Here is an 18,930-nt window from a genome sequence, read left to right as displayed (position 1 = left end):
AATTACCAAGTCGGCACCAAGACCGCAGTTCGGTAAAGGATGATGGGCTGGCTCTCCACATACCATCAGCTCTGCATCCTCGGCAGCGCAACCAAGAGGGATGGCAGTAAAAAGAAAACAAAGAGGTTTTGCATGTTGGCGTACCCCTGCAGGGCAAGTAGAAACCGTGGGCGGGATTCTCTGTTGCCCGACACCGATATCGTAATCGGCGATCAGGCGGAGAATCCCTACCGCCGGCCAAATTGGGGGCGACACGTCTTTCGAGTCACCGTCCACTCCAAAATGGCGTCATCGTGTCACTTCTGAGACAGCTACTGAGCACTTTATGCTGCAAGTGACAAAAATCAGAGTTTGCTCGCGGCTGTGCAAGAAAACAAACTTCCATTTTTTAAATGATCTTGTAGCTGCAATTGATTTGTATGAGATTCAAAGCAGAGCAATGGAGTTTCACACAAGCCATTACTTTAACGGATATTTTAGATCCACATTAAAATTGGCATTGGTCAAGATTTTCCCAAAAGATTCAGCTGTCTCTTCATTTAGTCTCAGGTTTGTTCCTCTCCTTCATCAAGTTTGGGCTGTTCAGTTGGCTCACGATGTTCCGGGAAAGTTTCCCACGGACTGTTGAAGTCAAATTTGTGGTATTCTTGAGCAAGTACACCAGACTCAGCTACAACACATTTGACCTCATAATCAGAACGTTCCTCCACATAGCCGAGAGTGGGAAGTCTTTGCAAAAAAGATGGCCTTCAAATCTATGGTCTGTGAAGATTTGCCTTAGATCTGCATGATCAGCAAAAAAAAACAAAGAAAGTGAAATTAATGAAAAATGAAAATCGCTTATTGTCACAAGTAGGCTTCAAATGAAGTTACTGTGAAAAGCCCCTCGTCGCCTGTTTGGGGAGGCTGGTACGGGAATTGAACCGTGCTGCTGGCCTTGGTCTGCTTTAAAAGGCAGCGATTTAGCCCAGTGTGCTAAACCAGCCCCAAAGATGTCTGCATAGCTTAGTTGGTGGAGCATCAGCCTTTGGGGTGGCAAGGTGGCACAGTGGTTAGCACTGCTGCCTCACAGTGCCAGAGACCCAGGTTCAGTTCCGGCCTTGGCTCTCTGTCTGTGTGGAGTTTGCACGTTCTCCCCGGGTCTGCATGGGTTTCCTCCGGGTGCTCCGGTTTCCTCCCACAATCCATGGATGTGTGAGTTAGGTGGATTGGCCATGCTAAAATGCTCCTTAGTGGGATGCGCAGGTTAGGTTATGGGGATAGAGTGGGGTGAAGAAGTGTAAGTGCTCATTCAAAGGGTTGGTCAAGGCTCGATGGACCGAATGGCCTCCTTCTACATTGTAGGAATTCTATGTATTTTATGATATCCCACATCTCTCTCACAAATCAGTTTGAAGCCTTGAGTCCAAGGAATCCAGTGGTGTCAACTCATCATCTCACTTCCCAGGATGCACCAAAGCCGGTCAAGATCAATTTGATACTTTTGAATCACAATAATTGTAGGAAACGAAGCAACCAATTTATATAAAAGTCCTGCAAACAGCAATGAGATACATAACAAAATAATCCGTTTTCCCACTTTTAGGGACACTGCGGAGAGCTCCATTGCTCTGCTTTGAATCTCCTACTACCTTAGAAAACAAACTGATCCTCAATTTAACATCCCATCCAAACGACCACGGGCGGGATTCACCATCAGCTGATGCCAGAATCGGGAAACGCAATTGGGCGGAGAATCGTTTTTGACACCAAAATGGTGGTGGGCGCCGGCTTCCCGCCAAATCGCAATACTCCGGTGGCTCGACTGCGCCATCAATGCATTTGCTCCGCACGTACAGTAAACACCATTCGCATATCATTCGCGGGCCTGACCCGGTATTCTCCGGGGCCTCCGCAAATCTCCGCCTCCACCTGGACAATGTCCTGATGGTGAGGTTGACTGGTACTTTTAAAAATCGGGAAAGAGGCGCCGTGGCTGCCGAGGGAGAGAGGGGTTACGGACAGTCGCGCCCATGGCCAGGGAGCTTCTGCCAGAGCCTGGGGCAGTAGTGGGAGGGAGGTAGGAGGTGGGCTCTGGTTACACTCTCGCTCAAGCGAAACGAGGTCGGTGAACAATGGGAGAGGCAGAAAACTACAATCGCGCCAGGCGTCAGTTTACGATACAACCGGCCCGCTCCCGTAGGCGAAATCGAGATCTCACCCGAGCGCGGCGAGAAACTAATTATCACCACTTAAGCCCTATTTGCATGCAATTAACGGGAGCCATCCATTACCCAACGACCTCCCATCATTCATTGGCTTCCTCAGCAAGTGTTCACACTGGCGCCAATTAGTACTCCTTTTGAAAAACGGGAACCTGGCAGAATGGCTTCTGTGGGGAGCCAAGGAGGTGTGTAGCCATCTTTGCTCCCAGGTGGCAGACACTCGGCTGGGGATGGGGACCTTCACAGGGGTGGGCCGCCATGGGAAGAGGCCTCTAGCGGTCCGGCTGAAGACTATTGTTAATAGGAAATTGGCAATTGTGGTTAATTGAGCACTTCACACAACCCAAGTGGATTCCCTTGGGTGTGCGGGCCATGGAGCATGTGGGAGTCATTGCCTAGCATCCCAATCGAACCGTGATGCCTGGACACTATGCCTGAACACTGCAGGAGGCAACTGCACACACCCAGCAGCCAATATCCAAACACCCAAAGGATGGGACACGGCTATGGGAAGCGTGAGTGCCACAGGGAGGGGACCAGCACCAGATCCAGGTAACATTGTGAGCGGGCGTCCTGAATACAGGGACCGGAGCACGGTGAGGCGGGCCCGCTGCAGCCAGGAGTGCATGGGCAGGGCGCTCCAGGTGGGGGGGGTGGGGGATCAATTGGGGATTGGAGGGTCCCGGGATGGGAGCCACTACTGTTTGTTAGTCTAACACCCTCTCCCAATTCCTTACAGATATTGAACGCTATGGCAGGGATATTGGATGTAGAACTTGCTCTGGTGGTGCTGCTGGTAGCGTTATGGGCCAGAGCTTAGTAACTCCAAAGTATATTATGGAGTCCACCTGACCGACAACCTTGATGTTGAATTTGGCTAGGATGAGCACATGAGCCTTCCCTTCAGGTGTGATTCAAAAGTCTCCCTAGACACTTTAATCAAAACAAGCTTTATTCTTCAGAACTTAGTTAACATATATATAAACAAACAGCAAGAAATTTTATCAATTACAAACACAGCTACAGTAATCTATGTATAACACTTAATGAATTCCCCCTTAACTGTTCCAATTCAAAAACAAAATCCAATAAACCAAAAACCTTTTTTCAAGGGTGTGGCCCAGCACTCGGCATTCTCCCTTGAATGAGACTCGCTTTCCCTGAGATTCTGACCCCGTCTCACCAGCAGATTTAACTCCTTCCGGAAAGCAAGCTATAACTTTTAAGTTTCCAAAGCAGATAGTCATAATCAATGGGTTTTGTACTGGAACAACACTTTAAAAATGAAAACATAGAAAAACAGGAAAAAAACACTTCTTTCTCCCTCAGAGTCCACAGCAGTCAAACTGAAAATGAAAAATCTCACAGCCACAGCCCAGCTCCACCTACAAAATGACATCACTGAAGCCATGTGATAAGACAAAAACCTTTCTTAAAGGAACACTCCCATGGCAGTAGTCCAGGTGGCTAGACGCCAGAGATGGCGCCAGCAGAAGCAGCGTCTGCAGATGCTCGAGGCAGCAGCCCATGTGCCAAACCCCGCCCCATAACATAAGGACCCGGCTGCCCATTAGGCCAGGCAGGGACCCAGACGGAACAAAGGAGAATATCTGGAATAGGGTGGAGGGTAGGGAAGATTAAATAACAAATGATTTCATGAAGCAACTGTGAAAGGAAGAGTTAATGGAGAAGCAAAGGTTGTGTCCAAATAAATAAATAATCTTTATTGTCACAAGTAGGCTTACATTTACACTGCAATGAAGTTACTGTGAAAATCCCCTAGTCGCCACATTCTGGCGCCTGTTCGGGCACACTGAGGGAGAATTCAGACTTCTCAGCTGGTACGGGAATTGAATCCGCGCTGCTGGCCTCATTCTGCATTACAAACCAGCTGAGCTAAACCAGCTGCATGTGAGGTGTGAATCGTTACATTGGAACCATCTGAATTCAACATGAAGGAATAAAGAAAGGAACAAGAGAAGACTAAGCCAGCAAAACAAAACAAAAAATACACAGAACAAGTTGGAGACAGAGGCTATGGCCTAAGGTTGTTGAACTCAATGTTGAGTCATTATGATGCTGTTCCTTAAGCTTGTGTTGAGCTCCCTGTAGCGGGCAGTGGACAGAAAGGTTAGCACAGGAACAAGGTGGAGAATTAAAATAATAAACAATCAGAAGCTTGGGGGGGGGTTCCTGCTTGTGGACTGAACAAAGGTGTTCCACAAAGCAGTCACCCAGTCTGTGTTTGGGCCCACCACCCTGAAAAAGGTTTCCTCAAATCCCCTCGTGTCTTTCATCTTAAAATTATGATCCTTATTATTGACTCTTCAACGAAGGGGAACCGCTGCTTTCTATCCACCCTAGCCGTGCCTCTCATCGTCTTCTATACCTCAATTAGGACCCCTCTCAGCCTTCTTTGCCCCAAAGAAAACAAGCCGAGCTTATCCAGCCTCTCTTCATAGCTCAAATGCTCCATCCCAGGCAACATGCTGGTGAATCTCCTCTGCACCCTCTCCAGTGCAATCACATCCTTCCTGTAGTGCGGTGACCAGAACTGAACACCATTCTGCAGCTGTGGCCTAAACAAAGTCCTGTTCAGCTCCAACATAACCTCCCTGCTCTTATAATCTATGCCATGGCTGATAAAGGCAAGCGTCCCCTGTGCCTTCTTGATTACCCTAGTCGGTGCACTATAGGGATTTGATGATTCTATGAACCTTCAGGGATCTTTGAGCAAGCACCCCAAGATCCCTCTGTTCCTCCGAGCATCCTAATGTCCTGTCATCTCTTGTCGTGTTAGTCCTTCAAAGTTCAACACCTCACACTATTCAGGGTTAAATTCCATCTGCCACTGGTCTGCCCACCTGATCAGTCTGTCTAAATCCTCCTGTAACCGAAGACCTTCCTCTTCACTTTCAACCACCAGGCTAATCTTCGTGTCATCTGCAAACTTACTTATCGTCCCCGTCACATTTTCTTCTATATTGTTTATATGTATATCGCACAAACAATAAGGGAACTAGCGCTGATCCTGTGGCTATCCACTGGACACTGGCCTCCAGTTTCACAACCTTCTACCACCACCCTCTGTCTCCTACCACTAAGACAATTTTGGATCCAACTTGCCACGTTTCTCTGGATCCCATGTGCTTTTACCTTCTTTATCAGTCTCCCATGTGGGACCCTGTCAAAGGCTTTGATGAAATCCATACAAACTACATCGACTGCACTGTACTTATCTACACATCTGGTCACCTCCTCAAAAAATTCAACCAAACTTGACCACCCTCTGACAAAGCCTTGCTGACTGATCCTGATCAAACATTGCCTCTCCAAATGGAGATTGTCCTTCAGAATTTTCCCTACCACCGATGTGAGACTCACTGGTCTATTCTCTACCACCTTTCTTGAAAAGTGGAACAACATTAGCTGTCCTCCGATCCTCTGGTACCTCTCCCCTGTGACCAAAGAGGAATTAAAAATTTTAGTGTGAGCCCCTGTAATTTCCACCCTTGCCTCCCACAGCAGCCTGGGATATAACTCATCTGGACATGAGGATTTGTCCACTTTTAAGCCTGTCAAAACCTTCAGTATCTCCTCACTCCCTATGTCAAACTGCTTAAGAATCTCACAGTCCCCCTGTCTGAATTCTGCACCCACATCCTCCTTCTCCCGAATGAAGGCAGATGTGAAGTACTCGTTTAAGACCCTACCAATGTCATTTGGCTCCAAGCAGATTACTCCCTTGATTCCTAATGGGTCCTACTCTTTCCCTGGTAATCCCTCTTGATATACTTGTAGAATATAGATAGGCAAGATACTAAATGAATATTTTTCGTCAGTATTCACTCAGGAAAAAGATAATGTTGTGGCGGAGAATGCTGAGACTCAGGCTATTAGAATAGATGGCATTGAGGTACGTAGGGAAGAGGTGTTGGCAATTCTGGACAGGCTGAAAATAGATAAGTCCCTGGGGCCTGATGGGATTTATCCTAGGATTCTCTGGGAAGCCAGTGAAGAGATTGCTGGGCCTTTGGCTTTGATTTTTATGTCATCATTGGCTACAGGAATAGTGCCAGAGGACTGGAGGATAGCAAATGTGGTCCCTTTGTTCAAGAAGGGGAGTAGAGACAACCCCGGCAACTATAGACCGGTGAGCCTCACGTCTGTTGTGGGTAAAGTCTTGGAGGGGATTATAAGAGACAAGATTTATAATCATCTACATAGGAATAATATGATTAAGGATAGTCAGCATGGCTTTGTGAAGGGTAGGTCATGCCTCACAAACCTTATCGAGTTCTTTGAGAAGGTGACTGAACAGGTAGACGAGGGTAGGGCAGTTGATGTGGTGTATATGGATTTCAGTAAAGCGTTTGATAAGGTTCCCCATGGTAGGTGATTGCAGAAAATACGGAGGCTGGGGATTGAGGGTGACTTAGAGGTGTGGATCAGAACGTGGCTAGCTGAAAGAAGACAGAGGGTGGTGGTTGATGGGAAATGTTCAGAATGGAGTTCAGTTACAAGTGGCGTACCACAAGGATCTGTTCTGGGGCCGTTGCTGTTTGTCATTTTTATCAATGACCTAGAGGAAGGCGCAGAAGGGTGGGTGAGTAAATCTGCAGACGACACTAAAGTCGGTGGTGTTGTCGACAGTGCAGAAGGATGTAGCAGGTTACAGAGGGACATAGAGAAGCTGCAGAGCTGGGCTGAGAGGTGGCAAATGGAGTTTAATGGAGAGAAGTGTGAGGTGATTCACTTTGGAAGGAATAACAGGAATGCGGAATATTTGGCTAATGGTAAAGTTCTTGGAAGTGTGGATGAGCAGAGAGATCTCGGTGTCCATGTACATAGATCCCTGAAAGTTGCCACCCAGGTTGATAGGGTTGTGAAGAAGGCCTATGGAGTGTTGGCCTTTATTGGTAGAGGGATTGAGTTCCGGAGTCATGAGGTCATGTTGCAGCTGTACAAAACTCTGGTACGGCCGCATTTGGAGTATTGCGTACAGTTCTGGTCACCGCATTATAGGAAGGACGTGGAAGCTTTGGAGCGGGTGCAGAGGAGATTTACCAGGATGTTGCCTGGTATGGAGGGAAAATCTTATGAGGAAAGGCTGATGGACTTGAGGTTGTTTTCGTTAGAGAGAAGAAGGTTAAGAGGAGACTTAATAGAGGCATACAAAATGATCAGGGGGTTAGATAGGGTGGACAGTGAGAGCCTTCTCCCGCGGATGGAAATGGCTAGCACGAGGGGACATAGCCTTAAACTGAGGGGTAATAGATATAGGACAGAGGTCAGAGGTAGGTTCTTTATGCAAAGAGTGGTGAGGCTGTGGAATGCCCTACCTGCAACAGTAGTGAACTCGCCAACATTGAGGGCATTTAAAAGTTTATTGGATAAGCATATGGATGATAATGGCATAGTGTAGGTAGATGGCTTTTGTTTTTTGACTTCCCATGTCGGTGCAACATCGTGGGCCGAAGGGCCTGTACTGCGCTGTATCGTTCTATGTTCTATGTTCTATAATATCTTGTAATTTTCTGTAATCTTTTTCATGCCCCCCCCACCTTGCTCTCCTAATTGTTTTTTTAGTTCCCCCTACACTTCCTGTACTTCACAACCCTCTGTCGATTTGCTCCCTTTGTACATGTTAAAAGCCACTTTTCCTTTCTATCCAGTTCTGAATATTCCTCAACATCTCGTGTTCTCCGGACTTGTTGCTCATACATTTCACCCTGAAAGGAACATGTTGTACCTGTACTCTCACCAATTTCATTTTGAATGCCCCCACTGTTCTGCTGCAGAATTACCCAGAAGTAGCTTCTCCCAGTTTATTTTGGCCTGATCCTGCCTTATTTTAATAAGATCAGCTTTCCCCAAATCCAAAACCCTTTGTGCAGACCATTTTTTTCCTTTTCCTTGACAAATTTAAAACATAACATTGTTGTGGTCAGTATCACTAAAATGCTCCCCAACTGCTACCTCAAACACCTGTCCGGCTTCGTTCCCCAGAACTAGGTCCAGCGTGGGCAGCATGGTGGCACAGTGGTTAGCACTATGGCTTCACAGCGCCAGGGTCCCAGGTTCGATTCCCGGCTTGGGTCACTGTGCGGAGTCTACACGTTCTCCCCGTGTCTGTGTGGGCTTCCTCCGGGTGCTCCAGTTTCCTGCCACAAGTCCTGAAATACATGCTGTAATGTGGACATTCTGAATTCTCACTCTGTCTACCCGAACAGGCGCTGGAATGTGGCGACTAGGGGCTTTTCACAGTAACTTCATTGCAGTGTTACTTGTGACAATAAAGATTATTATTAGCACTGTACCACCCCTTGTTGGACCTTCAACATGTTGAAATAAAAAGCTCTCTTGAGTACATTTCAAGAAATCTGCTCTCTCTAAACCCTTGACAATGTGATCAACTAATGTTGGGAAAGTTGAAATCCCCTGATTGTTTTTATACACCTCAGTGGATTGTCTACATATGTGCTCCTCTATTGCCCACTGACTATTGATGGTCTATATTACACTCCCGGCAGTGTGACTGCGACCTTTTAATTCTGAAGCTTTACCCACAAAGCCTCATTAGAAAGCCCTTCCAAAATATTGTCCCTCCTTACTACAGTAACAGACTCCTCAATTAATAGTGCCACATCACCTCCTCTTTTACACCATCCTGCCTGAAGATCCTACACCCCAGAATATTGAGCTGCCTATCTCAACCACGTGTCTGTGATGGCAACAACATCGCAACTCCATGTGTCAATGCACACTCTTAACTCATCTGTCTTACCTATGATACTCCTAGCATTAAAGTAGAGGCCATCCAGCCTTACTCCCTTGTAAGGGAGTGCTGTGTCCCTGTTACATAAACACCCTCTATCTGCCAAATGAGTTCACTACTTCTCCAACTATGCACTTACCTGCATTAACTTCCCATTTCTATATTGAACAGCAGGTAGCACCACAAGCAATCCTGAGATGACGACCTTTTGAAGTCACGTTCAGTTATTTTTTTACGCCCCATCTCCTGAAACTCTTCCTCAACGTTTTTCCAACCTGGACCACAACTACTGGCTGTCCCTTCCGCAAAATGTTCTGCAATTGCTAGGTGCTATCCTTTTGAAATGTTATTGTGAAACTTATAATGCCGTGGAAATAATTTTCAACATTTCTGAGAGATAAGATGAAGATGGTGGGCGGAAAATAAGTTTGAATAGACATTTTTGTTTGGCGGTTCCTATTCTTACTTTGCTAAATTGTTCTCATTACTCATTTTGATTCCAAGAAATTTGGACATATTCAGCTATGATGCAATGCCAGAAGTGTAACATGACATAGAAAATGGGCACAGCTTGTCTTCTACATTACTGCATATATGAAGTGAAAGTCGCCAAAGTCCCCGAGGATCACAGGCCACTCCCTCCTTCGAGAGCTGACTGGTTAATGATTTAATCCGAGGGTCACCACACCTCAGGTGAGGGGCGAGGTTGAGAACCCGCGCTGTTGGAATTGTTCATGTAATAATGTAGCTGCGAAGTGATATGTCACTAACTCTGTTGCCTTCTTCCACAATAGAGCCATAACAATGAACAAAGAACTGGACCAGAACCGCTCCTCACAAGACTATCGCTCATTCTTTTTAAATGAATCAACTTCGTATTTTCACCTTCAGAGTAACATTACATTTCTGCCCTTTTACCAGCACACATCTTCAATTGCCACAGTCTTCATTGTCTCATACCTTCTAATCTTCCTGCTCTGCATGCTTGGCAATGGACTGGTTTGTTTTATTGTGGTGAGGAACCGACACATGCGGACAGTCACCAACCTCTTCATCCTTAACCTTGCCATCAGCGACCTCCTGGTTGGGATATTTTGTATGCCTACTACTCTTGTGGACAATATCCTGACAGGTAAGTGCAGGAATGCTGGTTATTTTTTTCCCATAAGCTTATTGTGAGCATCATTCAGAGAATTTTGGGGACTATGCATTATGAATCAGAACTGGCCTCTACAGCATTACTTGTTAAGTTCCAGCTATCGAAAAAAAGTCCAAACTTTCTGTGATCATAACTCTCCTAGGTGGGCATTGGCCACAATGCAGAAAAAAAACAGGGGCAAACACACTAGGCTGGGTTCAAAATGTTCAGAAAGGATAGGCAAGGAAGAAAAGGAGGTATTGGCGGTATTGATGAAGGAAACCAGTGCCGTGCTGGAGAAAGAGGATGTCCCAGAGGGTTCAAGGACAGAATCAATTTTGCTAGAACTGAGGAACAAAAAGAGTAAAATTACATTGCTCGGTGTAGTTGAGAGACCGTCAACTAGTCGGAAAAATATGGAGGAACAAATTTGCAGTGAAATTACAGAGAGATGTAAACATTATGGAGCAGTTATAATGGGGGACTTAAATTGCCCAGGTAGAGACTGGGACAGTGGTAGTGTAAAGGGCAGAGAGGGATAAAATTTCAGGAGATGTTTCTGCAGCAGTATTTGCGCAGTCCAACAAAGAAGGATGTACTATTGGACCTGGTTCTTGGAAATGAGGTAGGCCAAGCATATCAAGTATCAATGGAGGAACATTTAAGAGACAGTGATCATTGTATCGTAAGGTTTAGGACGATGATAGAAAGGATAATAGACAATCCAGAGTAAGAATAATTTACTGGGGGAGAGCCAAATTCAATCGGGCAAGAATAGAGCTGGCCCAATAAACTGGAACAAAATATTGGTAAGAAAAACTGTAGCTGAACAATGGACTACCTTCAAAACAGAAATGGCCCAGACCCAGTAAAAGTATATTCCCTCAAAAGGCAAAGGTAGGGCAATCAAATCCAGAGCTCCATGGATAAAAAAAGGAGATAGAAATTAAGATAAGGAAGAAAAAGTATTCTTATGACAGATGTCAGGTAGAAAATAAAATAGAGAACCAAAACCAATACAAAAAGTTCAGAGGGGAGGGGAAAAAGCACATTAGAGAAGTGAAGAGGGATTATGAGAAAAGACTGGCAACCAACATAAGGGGACAATCAAAGTCTTCTCTTAGCATATAAATAGTAAAAGGGTGGTAAAAGGAGGAGTAAAACCTATTTGAGACCAAAAAGAGGATTTTCACATAGAGGCTGGACGCATAGCTGAGGTATTAATTGAATGCTTTGCATTCATCTTTAACGAGGCAATAGATGCTATCCAGCATGTAGAGACGGATGAGGAAAGTGTCCCTAGAAGGATTCAAAATTTGTAAGGAAGAAGTGCTGAATAGGCTGTCAGTTCTTCAAGATGACAAGGCACCAAAACCAGAGGGGATGCATCCAAGGAAATTGAAGGAAGTGAGAATGGAAATTGCAGGGGCACATGCTATAATCTTTCAGTCTTCTCTACACTCAGGGATGTGCTAGAGGACTGGAGAATTGCAAATGTTACATTCTTGTTCAAAACAGGCTGTAAGGATAAGCCCAGCAATTACAGCCCAGTCAGTTTAACATCAGTGGTGGGCAAGCTTCGAGAAACAACTGTGCAGGGTGGAATTAATAGTCACTTGGAAAAATGTGGGTTGATGAGGAAGAGCGAGCATGGATTTCTAAAGGGGAAATTGTGTATTCGTAAATTTCTGGTAAGTTTTTGAGGAGGTAAACAAAAGGGTCGATAAGGGTAATGCTGTTGATGTAGTAAAGATGGACATTCAGAAGGCATGCAATACAATATCTCACAACAGACCTGTGAGAAAAGTTATAGCTCATGAAATTAAAGGGGCAGTAGCAATATGGATGCAAAACTGGCTGAATCATAGGAAGCTTAGATATTTTTGGGCTGGAGGAAGGTTTGTAGTGGTGTTTCCCAGGGCTGATATTGGGACTCTTAATTTTCCTGATACATATTAATTTAAATGTTGATGTGATGGGGACAATTTCAAAGTTTGTGGTGATACACAACTTGGAATGATTGTAAACTTCGAAGAGGACAGTGTAGAAATTCAAAAGGACATAGACAAGAGAACTAAGGGACTGCTGTGTGCTCTGTTTCACGGAGACATGGCTCACTCCTGCTTCACTGGACTGTGCCCTGCAACCAGAGGACTTCTCAATCCACCAAATGCACCATACGGCGGACTCACGCAAGGCTAGGGGAGGTGGGGTCTGCCTCCTAATCAACACCTCCTGGTGCCTAGATGTAGCAACACTGGCGAATCTGGTGAACTGGTGCGACAACAATAATCTATCCCTCAATGTCAACAAAATGAAGGAGATTGTCATTGACTTCAGGAAGCGTAGTGGAGAACATGCCCCTGTCTACATCAATGGGAACGAAGTAGAAAGGGTCGAGAGCTTCAAGTTTTTAGGTGTACAGATCACCAACAAATGTCCTGGTTCCCCCATGACTTTCTTATAGTTAAGAAAGCCCACCAACGACTCTACTTTCTCAGAAGACTAAGGAAATTTGGCATGTCAGCTATGACTCTCACCAACGTTTACAGATGCACCATAGAAAGCATTCTTTCTGGTTGTATTACAGCATGGTATGAATCCTGCTCTGCCCAAGAACCGCAGGAAACTACAAAAGGTCGTGAATGTAGCCCAGTCCATCACGCAAACCAGTCTCCCATCCATTGACTCGATCTATAATTCCCGCTGCCTCGGAAAGACAGCCAGCATAATTAAGGACCCCACGCGCCCCAGACATACTCTCTTCCACCTTCTTCCGTCAGGAAAAAGATACCAAAATTTGAGGTCATGTACCAACCGACTCAAAAACAGCTTCTTCCCTACTGCCATGAGACTTTTGAATGGACCTACCTAGTATTAAGTTGATCTTTTCTCTACACCTTGCTGTAACTGTAACATTATATTCTGCAGTCTCTCCTTCCTTCCCTAGGTATAGTATGCATTGTTTGTACAGCATGCAAGAAACAATACTTTCAACTAATACATGAGACAAAAAAAAACAAGTTAGGGGAGTAGGCAGATAGACCAAATGACCATAAGCAACAGGAACAGGAGTAGGCTATTCAGCCTTTTGAGCCTGCTCTGCCATTTAATAAGATCATGGCTGATCTAACACCTGTAACTCTTAATTCCCACACTGATTAAAAACCTACCGATCTCAGCCTTGAAAATGTTCAAGGACTGGCCGATGATGTTCATTGCAGAGAAGTGTGAGGTGATACATTTTGATAGGAAGAACATTGAGAAACAATATAAAACAAGGGGTAAACTTAGTAAAGGGATGCATGAGCAAAGGAGTCTGGGTATAAATGTGCGTAGACCATTGAAGGTGGCAGGACAGGTGGCGAGAGCAGTAAATAAAGCATATAGTATTTTGGGCTTTATTAATAGGAGCATACAGTACCCGAGCAAGGAGGTTTTGCTGAACTTATACAAGACACTAGTTAGACCTCAGCTGGAATACTGTGTACAGTTCTGGGAGCCCACTAGAAGAAGGATGTGAAAGCATTGGTGAGAGTGCAAAGGAGGTTGACAAGCATGGTTCCAGGGATGAGAAACTTCAGTTATGCGGATAGATTGGTTGGAATTGTTCTGTTTGGAGAGAAGACCGTAAGGAAATTTATTAGAGATCATAAGGGGGCTGGGCTGACGTGATAGGAAGAAACTGTTCATGCTCATAAAAGGATCAAGAATAAGAGGGCACAGATTTTAAATGATTTGCAAAAGAAGTAAATGTGAGGTGAGAAAAAAGTTTTGTATGCGAGAGGTTCAGGTCTTGAATGCTTTACCTGCAAATGTGGTGGAGGCAAGTTCAATTGATTCTGTGAATTGGGCAGTCAACACATCTGCTGGCAAAATGGCAGGATGGTTCAACACCTTCCAGCACCATTGATGCCAGATTTGGGCAGTATGGTAGCACAGTGATAAGGACTATTGCTTCATAGCGCCAGGGATCCAGGTTTGATTCCCAGCTTGGGTCACTGTGCAGAGTCTGTACATTCTCCCCGTGTCTGCGTGGATTTCCTCCGGGTGCTCGGGTTTCCTCCAACCAGTCCCAAAAGACATGCTTGTTAGGTGATTTGGACATTCAGAATGCTCCCTCAGTGTACCCGAACAGGCGCCGGAATGTGGTAACTAGGGGATTTTCACAGTAACTTCATTGCAGTGTTAATGGAAGCCTACTTCTGACACCAATAAAAATTATTATTATTCCTCACCTCACTACCCAAAAGTCTGGTAAAATTCTGGCAGCGGTTTTGCCATGTAGTTTAACAAATCACGGAGCTGCTTAGTTTCCAGATTGTAAGTAATGTGGCCATTAAATGAGAGAGATTTTGGTGAGGAATTTCTCCTGCCTCCACAAGAACTGCAGAGTGCAAAATCAGTAGGTTGGTTCTCTGCAAATCCAGCACTGTTATGTGTAAATCGTACAACATTGTGTCTAATTCTGGGATCCAAGTGGAAAATTTCTGTTTGCTTCGGGCTCTTTATTATATGGGCAATGGACATGAAGTTTATGAAATTGCAATGCTGACGGGACAGAGGGGTTCCTGAAGAAAATGTTACCATGACAAGAGACAGCTTGCAGGGGGACACTGAAGCTATGGGAGCTCAGTACTGAGCTCTGCATTCACACAGATTAAAAAAGACTGTCACTGAGTGAGATTCTTCATCTTGTTCATCATTAGTTACATAAACAAAGACCAATATCGACCTTCATGTAAGGGCTTGCCAAGGTCACTGGAAGGACAAGTGAGCTTGAGCAGTGAACACTGAGTGGGTCAAAGTGGCAGAGATGAAGAACAGAAATAGTGGCTCCAGAGGATCAGGAAACTGCTGATCAGATGGCCATGTAACACCTATCAATGACCCATGTATTCTGTTACAGAGAAACGTAGCAAATAGGAGCAGTAGAAGGCCATTCGGCCCTGTAAGGCCATTCATTATGATCACGGCTGATCATCCAACTCAATAGCCTGATTCTGACTTTCCCACATATCCTTTGATCCCCAATGCCCAAGTGCTATATCTAACTGCTTCTTGAAAACACACAATGTTTTGGCCTCAACTACTTCCTGTGGTAAGGAATTCCACAGGCCGACCATCTCTGTCCTATATGATCTACACAATATCCTCAAGCTGTGACCCTTGCATCCACCTTGTCTAGTTCAGTTAGAATTTTATAGGTTTCTGTGAGATCTCCCCCTGCCATTTGGAAAAAGACATGTTAATTGCCACTCTTTGTTTCCTGTCTGGCAACCAGATTCTATTAATCTCAATACACTACCCCCTAATCCCAAGCGCTTTACTTTTACACGCTAATCTCTTCTGTGGGACTTTGTTGATAGCCTTTTGAAAGTCCAAATAAACCACATCCACTGGCTCCCCCTCGTCAACTCTACCAGTTACATCCTCGAAGAATTCCAGTAAATTTTTCAAGCATGATTTCACCTTCGTAAATCCATTCTGATTCTGTCCGATGCTGCCACTATTTTCCAAGTGAGCTGCTATAAAATCTTTCACAATGGGTTCTAGAATTTTTCCCACTACCAATGTCAGGTTTACTGGTCTATAATTCCCTGTTTTCTCTCTACCTCCCTTTTTAAATAGTGGGATTACATGAGGTACCCTCCAATCCATAGAAACTGCTCCAGAGTCTGTAGAATCTTGGAAGATATTCACCAATGCAACCACTGTTTCTAGAGCCACTTCCTTAAGTACTCTGGGATGCAGATTATCAGGCCCTGGGGATTTATCAGCTTTGAATCCCGTCAATTTCCTCTACATCATTTCTTGACTAATATTGATCCCCTTCAGTTCCTCTCTCTCACTACACACTGCATTCCCCAACATTTCTGATATCTGGGGCGAAATTCTCCCGAAACGGCGCGATGTCCGCCGACTGGCGCCCAAAACGGCACCAATCAGACGGGCATCGCTCCGCCCCAAAGGTGCGGAATGCTCCGCATCTTTGGGGGCCGAGCCCCAACATTGAGGGGCTAGGCCGGCGCCGGAGGAATTTCCGCCCCGCCAGCTGGCGGAAACGGCCTTTGTTGCCCCGCCAGCTGGCGCGGAAATGACATCCCCGGGCGGCGCATGCGCGGGAGCGTCAGCGGCCGCTGACAGTTTCCCACGCATGCGCAGTGGAGGGAGTCTCTTCCGCCTCCGCCATGGTGGAGACCGTGGCGGAGGCGGAAGGGAAAGAGTGCCCCCACGGCACAGGCCCGCCCACGGATCGGTGGACCCCGATTGCGGGCCAGGCCACCGTGGGGGCACCCCTCGGGGCCAGATCGCCCCGCGCCCCCCCCCAGGACCCCGGAGCCCGCCCACGTCGCCTTGTCCCGCCGTTCAAAAGGTGGTTTAATCCACGCCGGCAGGACAGGCAATTTATCGGCGGGACTTCGGCCCATCCGGGCCGGAGAATCGAGCGGGGGGGCCCGCCAACCAGCGCGGCGCGATTCCCGCCCCCACCGAATCTCCGGTGCCGGAGACTTCGGCAACCGGCGGGGGCAGGATTCACGCCAGCCCCCGGCGATTCTCCGACCCGGCGGGGGGTCGGAGAATGACGCCCCTGATTTGTCTCCGCATTTGTGAAGATGGAACCAAAGTATGTCTTCAGTTGTTCAGCCATTTCTTTGTCCCCTATTAAAAATATCCCTGTTTCTGACTGTAAGTCATTTGGCTTCCCCAATCTTTTTCTCTTCACTTACCTATAGAAACTTTTACAGTCAGTTTTTATGTTCCCTGCAAGCTTACTCTCGTACTCTATTTTCCCCTTCTTAATCAAGCTCTTGGTCCTTCTTTGCTGAATTCTAAACTACTACCAACCTGCAGACCTGTTGTTTTTCTTGGCCAATTTGTATGCTTCTTCCTTAGTTCAAATACTGTCTCTAATTTCCCTGATAAGCCATGGATTGGCCACCTTTCCCATTTTACTTTTGTGCCAGACAGGAATCAACAATTCTTGAAGTTCCCCCATGCATACCTTGAATGTTTGCCATTACCTATCCACAGTCATCCTTTTCAGTAATGTTTCTAATCAATCATAGCCAACTCGTTCCTCGTATCATTGAAGTTTACTTTATTAAGATTCAGGACCTTAGTCTCAGAATCAACAACGTCACTCTCCATCTCGATGAAGAAAAACTCTTATCATATTATGGTTCCTCATCTCCAAAGGGCCTTGTACAATTAGATTGCCAATGATTCCTTTCTCATTATACAATACCCAGTCTAGAATGGCCTGTTCTCTAGTTGGTTCCTCAACTCATTGGTCCAGAAAACCATCTCATATACACTTCAAGAATACCTCCTCTATGGTATTGGGACTAATTTGATTTGCCCAATATATGCAGATTAAAATCATCCATAATCACACATGCTATTGGATCAATTTGTTTATTGTCACGTGTACCAAGGTTCAGTGAAAAGTATTTATCTGCGAGCAGCTCAAACAGGTCATTTAGTACATAAAAACAAAATTTAAAAAAATAAAATGCGTAATAGGGCAACACAAGGCACACAATGTAAATGCATAGACACCGGCGTCGGGTGAAGCATACAGGAGTGTATTATTAGTCAGGTCAGTCCATAAGAGGGTCATTTATGAGTCTGGTAACAGCGGGGAAGAAGCCATTTTTGAACCTGTTTGCGCGTGTTCTCAGACTTTTGTATCTCCTGCCCAATCGAAGAAGTTGGAAGAGTGAGTAAGCCAGGTGGGAGGGATCTTTGATTATGCTGCCCGCTTTCCCCAGGCAGCGGGAGGCGTAGATAGAGTCAATGGATGGGAGGCAGGTTTGTGTGATGGACTGGGCGGTGTTCATGACTCTCTAACGTTTCTTGTGGTCTTGGGCCGAGCAATTGCCATACCAGGCTGTGATGCAGTTAGATAGGATGCTTTCTATGGTGCATCTGTAAAACTTGGCAAGAGTCAGTGTGGACATGCCAAATGTCCTTAATTTCCTGAGGATGTATAGGCGCTGTTGTGCTTTCTTGGTGGTAGCGTCGACATGGGTGGACCAGGGTAGATTTTTGGTGATGTGCACCCCTAGGAATTTGAAGCTGTTAACCATCTCCAACTCGGCCCCGTTGTTGCAGACAGGGGTATGTACAGTACTTTGCTTCCTGAAGTCAATGTGCCTTAATGTGCTCTTTAGTTTTACTGGCATTGAGGGATAGCTTGTTGGTGTTGCATCACTCCACTAGGTTCTCTATCTCCCTCCTGTATTCGGACTCGTCGTTTTTCGAGATCCGGCCCGCTATAGTTGTGTCGTCAGCAAATTTGTAGATGGAGTTGGAACAAAGTTTTGCCATGCAGTCGTGTGTGTACAGGGAGTACAGTAGGGGGCGAAGTACGCAGCCTTGCAGGGCCCCGGTATTGAGGAGGAGGTGTTGTTGTTTATTCTTACTAATTGTGGCCTGTGGGTCAGAAAGTCGAGGATCCAGTTGCAGAGTGAGGAGCCAAGTCCTAGGTTTTGGAGTTTTGATATGAGCTTGGTTGGGATTATGGTGTTGAAGGCGGAGCTGTAGTCAATAAATAGGAGTCTGATGTAGGAGTCCTTGTTGACGAGATGCTCTGGGGATGAGTGTAGAGCCAGGGATGTGGACCGGTTGCGGCGGTATGCAAATTGTTGTGGATCTAAGCGTTCTGGAAGAATGGAGTTGATGCGCTTCATGGCCAACTTCTCGAAGCACTTCATTATGATTTTATCGCCTGCGTCTCTAATTTCCTGTTTAATGCTGTTCCCAACATCAACACTACAAGTTTGCGGATCTATATATAATGCCCA

General features: G+C 45.7%; 1 protein-coding gene across 2 annotated transcripts in view; it reads left to right on the top strand.

Moving 5' to 3' along the window:
• Positions 1-18,930, top strand: part of LOC140429718 (neuropeptide FF receptor 2-like) — a 221,121-nt gene that overhangs the window by 175,085 nt on the left and 27,106 nt on the right. For both annotated transcript variants that reach the window (XM_072517051.1, XM_072517050.1), the window contains exons 2-3: positions 9,487-9,675; positions 9,777-10,114. In XM_072517051.1, coding sequence (XP_072373152.1) covers positions 9,787-10,114 — 328 coding nt within the window. In that variant the 5' untranslated portion in view covers positions 9,487-9,675; positions 9,777-9,786. The remainder of the gene's footprint in view (positions 1-9,486; positions 9,676-9,776; positions 10,115-18,930) is intronic.

The sequence above is a fragment of the Scyliorhinus torazame genome, chromosome 9 (genome assembly GCF_047496885.1).
Source record: "Scyliorhinus torazame isolate Kashiwa2021f chromosome 9, sScyTor2.1, whole genome shotgun sequence".
Lineage (NCBI taxonomy): Eukaryota > Metazoa > Chordata > Chondrichthyes > Carcharhiniformes > Scyliorhinidae > Scyliorhinus > Scyliorhinus torazame.
Note: the sequence above shows the minus strand (reverse complement) of the source record. Positions and strands in the feature narration are given on the sequence as shown.